Raw genomic sequence first — 6,282 nt, forward strand, 5'->3', positions numbered from 1 at the left:
CAGTGATAGCCATGGTGCTCCCTGCAGTGCCAGCCACAGTGCCGGCTGCGGTGCTGCCTGCAGTGATAGCCATGGTGCTCCCTGCAGTGCCAGCCATGGTGCTCCCTGCAGTGCCAGCTGCGGTGCTGCCTGCAGTGCTGGCTGGTCTCTCTGCCCGGGCAGGTGACCCTGTCCACATCCAGAAGCTGGGAGCTGACGTGCTTGCTGCCTGTCTCATGGCACGGCTGCTGATGGTTGTAGGAGCGGTGCCTGCTGGCAGCTCAGTGTAGGTCTGTCTAGCTGCTGGCTGCCTGGCTGCACTAACACCAAGCAGGGATGAGGAGGCTGTTGCAGGCTTCTCTGCTGGGCTGTACAGGCTGGGGAGGGGTGAACCAGGCAGTATGGTGGCAGGGCTGGGACCAAGGATCCCCCAGGACTCAGCTGCTGTGTCCACTGAGGTGGTCTGTGCTGCTGGGGATGGGACAGGTTGCCTGCCTCCACCTGCCTTCTGTGTCACAGCGAGGGATGGGACACTGCTGATGATGGTGGCCTTCACCATGGCAGATGGCATGGCTGTGATGGCACCGGTGACCATGGAGGTCTTCACGCTGGCTGATGTGACTGGTGGGATAGCAGTGCTGGGGAACACGCTGGCGGATGGTGTGGTGGCTGTGCTTGTGCCAGCAGGGTTGGAGATGGGCACGTGGGTGCTACCAGTGCTGGCTGAGGGTGCTGCGCCCTCGGCGCTATGCTCAGAGGGGGTGGTGTCCTCCCATGTGGTGGCACCTCTGGCATCTGACTGGGATGCAGCTGTAGTCTTCCATGTGCTTGTGTGACCAACCGCCAGCGAGGTGGCCTCAGCTATGGGCTCATCTGCAGTGACTGGGCTGAGAGCTGTTGAGTCCAGGGTGTAGGTGGCCTCAGGGGGTGGCCTCAGAGTGACATGGGGGCTGGGTGGAGAGGAGGCACTGCTGGGAAACACAGAGAGGGGTGTTGTAACCCAACTGAGACTGGCATCATCTGCTCCCACCGCTGGATGAGTGATGGTGGTTCTGAGGGTGACCGAGAGTGCTTTCACCACTGGGTAGGTGTTCCCAGGGACAGGAGGGGACACAGTGACATCTGGATCTGCAGTGCTGTGAATGCGGCCAGGAGAAAGTGCAATAATTGGCTCCACAGCTGTGGGTGAGGCCATGCCCATGACAGCTGCTGCTGTAGGAATTTTGCTGCCCAGGGCAGAGTGTGTTGATGGGATGGCATCACCAGTGTCTGGCTCAGCCCTCGCAGCCATGGATGCGGGCAACCCCAGGGGCAGTTCTGCAGCCCTGTTCCCCATGGTGAGGGAGGCTGTGCCCATGTCCAAGCCCATGCCTTTGTCTGTGCCCACGGTGGAGTCAGCAGTGGGATAGCTGTGGTCCCATGCAGCAGCAGATGGCTGAGCCACAAAACTTGCTGTGGTAGGGGGTGACAGTGGTGAGACTGTCCCCATGGTGGAGTCATCACTGTGGGGGGTACCTGTCACAGCACCCACCCTTACATTCACAACTGGAGCTGAGCCCAGTGCTTCCTGTGTGGTGCTGCCACCTCCTGCTTCCTGGGACGTCTCTGGCTGTGGTGCTTCCTGGGACGTCTCTGGCTGGTCTCTCCCAGTGGTGGTACTGGGGAAGGGGCTGGCCGTGGTCAGCACTGGGCTGGTGCCAGCCATTGCTAGCGGGGCTGAGCGGCTGTTCCTGGGAGCCAGGAGAGGCAAATCGGCCGGGGGCCTGGTTTCAGAAGCACTGGTCCCTTGGGGAGATGGCTCTGGTGATGGCCTGGTGCTGCCAATTACATGGTTGGGACCTGGCCTTGCTGCACTGGTACCTGGATTCTCCTCCATATCCACCTCCAACGCTGTCACCACTACTTGCCCTGTGGTGCTGCCATCGAGGAGAGGGTCACTTGGAGCATCCGTTGGTGGTGGAGTGGCCAGGGACAGTAGGGACATCCCCACTGCTGTCTCGTAGGGAATGCTGAATGAGGACATGCTCGGAGCCATCCCTGCAGGGACACTGCCTTCCAGGAGAGGAGGGACATCTGCTTGCGATGCCACAGAGATTCTGGCTGGTGCAGAGCTGGGTGACTGCGTTTCTGCTCCAGAAGCTGCCTCATATTGTGGTGCAGCCTGGAGCAGTGGGGCTGGTAGAGGTCCAGGGGTAACACCAGTTCCAAAAGGTGCTGAGCCTGCAGTAGGACCAGGCTGACTGTGGCTGGGAGATGCATCAGGCACCACTGGGGCAGCTCTGGTGTCCCACAGTATTCTGGTGGTGGTGCTGCTGGCAAGAGATGCTGTTCCCATTCCTACTTCACTATCTGGGCCACTGCTAACTCGGGAGGATGGATGGGCAGCTGGCTGAGTTGTGATGCCATACACACCAGGAGGTGTTGGTGCAGCAGTAGCTTGAGGGGCTCCATCTGGCTTTGCTTCACCAGTCCCTGTGAAGGACAAGGATGTAGCCACACTGGGTCTGCCTGGAGAGGATTTGCCTGCAGCTGTGTCTGCTGTGGTGGCTCCAGGGCCTTCTGAGGTGGTCTGGAGGAGCAGAGACCCCATGGAGTGCACAAAGGGCCCTGCAGAGGAACCACCAGAACTGTCAGAAGCAGCACGAGAGGACCATCTTGTGATGAGTTCCACAGGGGTGGCCTCGGTCTCCAGGGAAGTAGCGCCTGCTGTGGCTCTGGTGCTGGGCTCACTTCTGACAGACATCAGCTCAGCATTGGAGCTTCCCAGAGCTGGGGATGATGTGGTGCAGTCATGCTCTGCAGTGGTGACATCCATTGCCATAGGTGATGTGCCTGGGGTGAGTGCAGCAGCCTGGGAGTGGGTGACAGTGCTGGCTCCGTACAGCACATCTCCAGAAGTGCCAGAGGCACTGGTGTGGCTAGCAGGAAGCATCTCTCCTGTACCCGGCACAGCAGCAGTGGGGAGCTGGAGTGAAAGGGCTGGCGGAGACTGAGCAGGGGGCACAGGGGGGTTTTGAGAGGCATTGTAGCTGCCATTGGATAAGGGACGTGCCCCTGGCTCTGTGGCCTCTCTGATGCCAAGGGTGGCAGAAGAAAAGGCGACCTTAGCCAAGGATGCCTTTGAGGGGTCTGCAGACAGTGGTGCTGGCACCCTGGCTCCCTCCATGACTGTGTAGGGAACATCCTTGGGGACATCAGCAGTGGGGCTGGCTGAGGCTGTTGCCAGCTTTGCAGGGTTGACTATGTCCTGAGAGATGCTGGCTTCTATGGATAGAGGTGAGGTGGTTTTGTCCAGATCTGATATGACCTCCTGGGACAGGAGCACAGCAGTTTCACGTGGCTCAGCAGAGCTCTTGCTGATGCTGGGGAGTGAGGTTCCTATGCTGCGCTTGTCCTGAAGAAGTGATGGTACTGTGGTCCATGTTGTCCCTAGAGTCCTTTCTGCAGGCATAGCATTGCTTTGCTGCACCAACCCATTGGCATCAGCCAGTTTGCCGGTGACTGAGGAAGATGCTTTTGTCCCTGGCACTGGTTGAGCAGGCAAGACATGAGCCATTGGTGGAGACAAACCTCCTGGTGATGGGGGGGCACCTCTCAGGGGGCTGACAGCACCCATGGGTGGCTCAGCTGAAGTGTTCTCTTGCACAGGGATGGTTATTCCCATAACTGGCTCTCCAGGGATGCTGTTCATAGCCACTTTAGACACTTCCACAGCCTGCTTAGGAGTAATGTTGCTGTCTGATGGTGGTCTGCTTGTTCCCACTGAAGTGGGGACACCTGGCACCAAGGACAATGTTGCTGCTCTAGCAGCACCACCTTCTGTGGCAAGACCCATCCCGAGCCCCACTGGCATAAGGGATGGAAGCTGTCCATGCCATGTGGTGGTAGGAGCCAGAGGAATGTTGGCTGGTTGGTCAGCACTGCCTGGAGAGGAGTTCCCAGCCCCTGCCCAGGGGCTGCCTCCAGTTGCCGGATCCCCAGGGAGACCTGCTGTGCTGGGAGGCCCCCCCTCTTCACCATCGATTCTGGCTGGGACCAGCTCTCTTGCCATCACCTGAGACACCAGGCTGCCTGTTGAGCGAGACAAGGTGGCCCCAGCTGGATCAACCCTGCAGTGGCCCCAGCAGGCAGGAACCTGCACATGGCCAGCTGCCCGCCAGCCTTACCTGAACCATGGATGCCCTTGGAGGTGGTGGTCCTGCCGGTGGGAGAGGGAGGCTCCTGCTGGGTGGTCACAGTGGTGAGGAAGGCCTGGCACATGCCCAGGTCCAGAGGGTTATCATTGGTGCTGCCAGCTGTGGGGGATATGCTGTCCAGCTCTGCTGGGGCTGGTACTAGGGCAAGGAGCGGTTCCCCCATCTCTGTAGCTTGCGCTGGTGGTGGCAGGGCAGGTAGGTGAGGGTGGCAGGGCAGGTAGGTGAGGGTGGCAGGGCAGGTAGGTGAGGGTGGCAGGGCAGGTAGGTGAGGGTACAAGAAAAAAAAATCACCCCAGTGTGCCCATCACCCTCACCCCTTCTCCCTCCTGTGTGAGGAAGGTGCCCCCAGCCCCTGGGTCAGGTTCCCACCCCGCCACCCACAGCCAGATCAATACCAAGAACAAGACAGGCATCTTATCAATGGGCAATCTGACCCACAAAATATCCCCTTCCCCTGCCAGGGGACCATGCCAACATTGTGGCACCAGCAGGGCAAACCCCAGCCAGCCACTCGGGCTGGAACCTGGCATATTTGAGCACCCAGAGAGTTGTTCTCAGCCCATCACCCAGATAGTATCTGCTGCCCAGTCAGCCCAGCAGTGGTGTTGGTGACCCTGGTACTTACCAGGCAGCACCCAGAGTCCCCACAGCATCCAGCTCCAGAGCGGCCACTGGCTCAAGCACTCCATGGTGTGTCTTTGGTGGCAGGGACACGGTTGCAGCTCTCCCAGGGGAGCAACGCAACAGGGTGGCTGCACCTTGCACCAGTGAGCACTCCCCAGGGTGGGGGTGGGGACACCACGTGTGCTGCCTGGGGCACTGATGGCTCCCTGTCCTCGAAGCCTGCCATGCAGGTGGCCACCTCCCAATCCTAGGGACCCAGTGATACTGAGGGACAGCCCACTCCTGGGGACTCAGTGGTGGTGAGGGAGAGCCATTTTGCCATGGGAGATTTTTAAGGCTCTCCCTACGGTGACCCCATAGTTAAGTCCCCAAGATTGGGGTCCCCAATCCTAAGGTCTGGAGACAGCATGTAGAGACAAGGGTGCCCAGCACCTCTGGGAGGGGTGGGCTGGGCCTGGGCCCTACACCCCCTATTTGCCCCCCCCCATTTGCTGCCAGGTCCCTGCCACACTCGGCTGCTCATCTGATAAGCCCCCAGCAAAGGCTGGCTTGCTGCCAAGGAGGAAGAAGGAAGGAGCAGCCTCCTGCTGCTGCCTCGGGGTCCTGCGTGTTAACCCAGCCCCAGCCCCACTCCTGGCACTGCCACCCCCAGAGCCTGCGTGCAGGGGTTATCTGTGCCATCGATGCAAACGCCCATGCAAGTCTGGCCCAGGGGGGATTGTTCCGCACAGCTGGCAGGGCCAGGCATCACCCTGGGTTGCAGGTCATCCTCCAACAGGGACAGAGGCCAGGCACACCCAGCTAAGTAAAGTGACCCATTGGGTCCACTGCTGCAAGGACATCTGCTGCTTCTTGGGGCCTAGCCCAGCTCCAGGATCACTTAAAGGGGGAAATGAAGTTGGTGAAGGTGTTGTGCCGCCTTCGATTCACTGACTGCCACCCTGCATGCGTGCCATGCTACGATAGCTGCACCTTAGATGGGGAAACTGAGGCACTGAGAGAGTCCAAAGCACCTGTGCAAGGCTGTGCCCACAGCAGCACCAGCACACCGCCCCATCCCCACACTCAGGGAAGGCCAAGGGACCAGAGACAAGCAGAACCACAGGGGCACATGGCACAAAAGTTATGTGACCAAGTACCATCCACCCCAGTGGCAGGGGACCAGAGACAAGCAGAGTCCATGTCAAGACAACCCCTCCAGCCACACAACTCATTGTATTTGTGGCTCTGAGCCACCAGCTGGAAAGCAGAGGGCACCTTGAGTATTAGGTAACACCAACGCTCATGGAGCTGGTGGATTTGGCCACCGAGATCCTTCTTCGCCTGCATGGAGACTCCTTCCTGATGTTGCTGCAAGGTGGCGCCTCAGGCAACCCAGGTAAGGGGCTCTGACACACATTTTGGGGACCTGGGCTGTTTAGGTCTACCACCTAGCCTGCTACCCCATGGGGCCCAGCCCCTCACCCTCCCCAGCGGCACCTGG

At 59.8% G+C, this 6,282-nt stretch overlaps 1 protein-coding gene across 1 annotated transcript; it reads right to left on the bottom strand.

The window, feature by feature from the left end:
- Positions 1-275: 275 nt before the first annotated feature.
- On the bottom strand, positions 276-4,864 carry LOC137454089 (mucin-2-like). The gene is made up of 4 exons (XM_068163968.1): positions 4,801-4,864; positions 4,146-4,313; positions 485-3,507; positions 276-299 (listed from the first exon to the last, which is right to left on the bottom strand). The coding sequence occupies exons 1-4, from the start codon at positions 4,862-4,864 to the stop codon at positions 276-278; spliced, it is 3,279 nt and encodes a 1,092-aa protein (XP_068020069.1).
- Between the last annotated feature and the right edge of the window lie 1,418 nt (positions 4,865-6,282).

This window comes from Melanerpes formicivorus, unplaced genomic scaffold (genome assembly GCF_026170545.1).
Source record: "Melanerpes formicivorus ecotype bairdi unplaced genomic scaffold, bMelFor1.0.p_v2 SCAF_76, whole genome shotgun sequence".
NCBI classification, from domain to species: domain Eukaryota; kingdom Metazoa; phylum Chordata; class Aves; order Piciformes; family Picidae; genus Melanerpes; species Melanerpes formicivorus.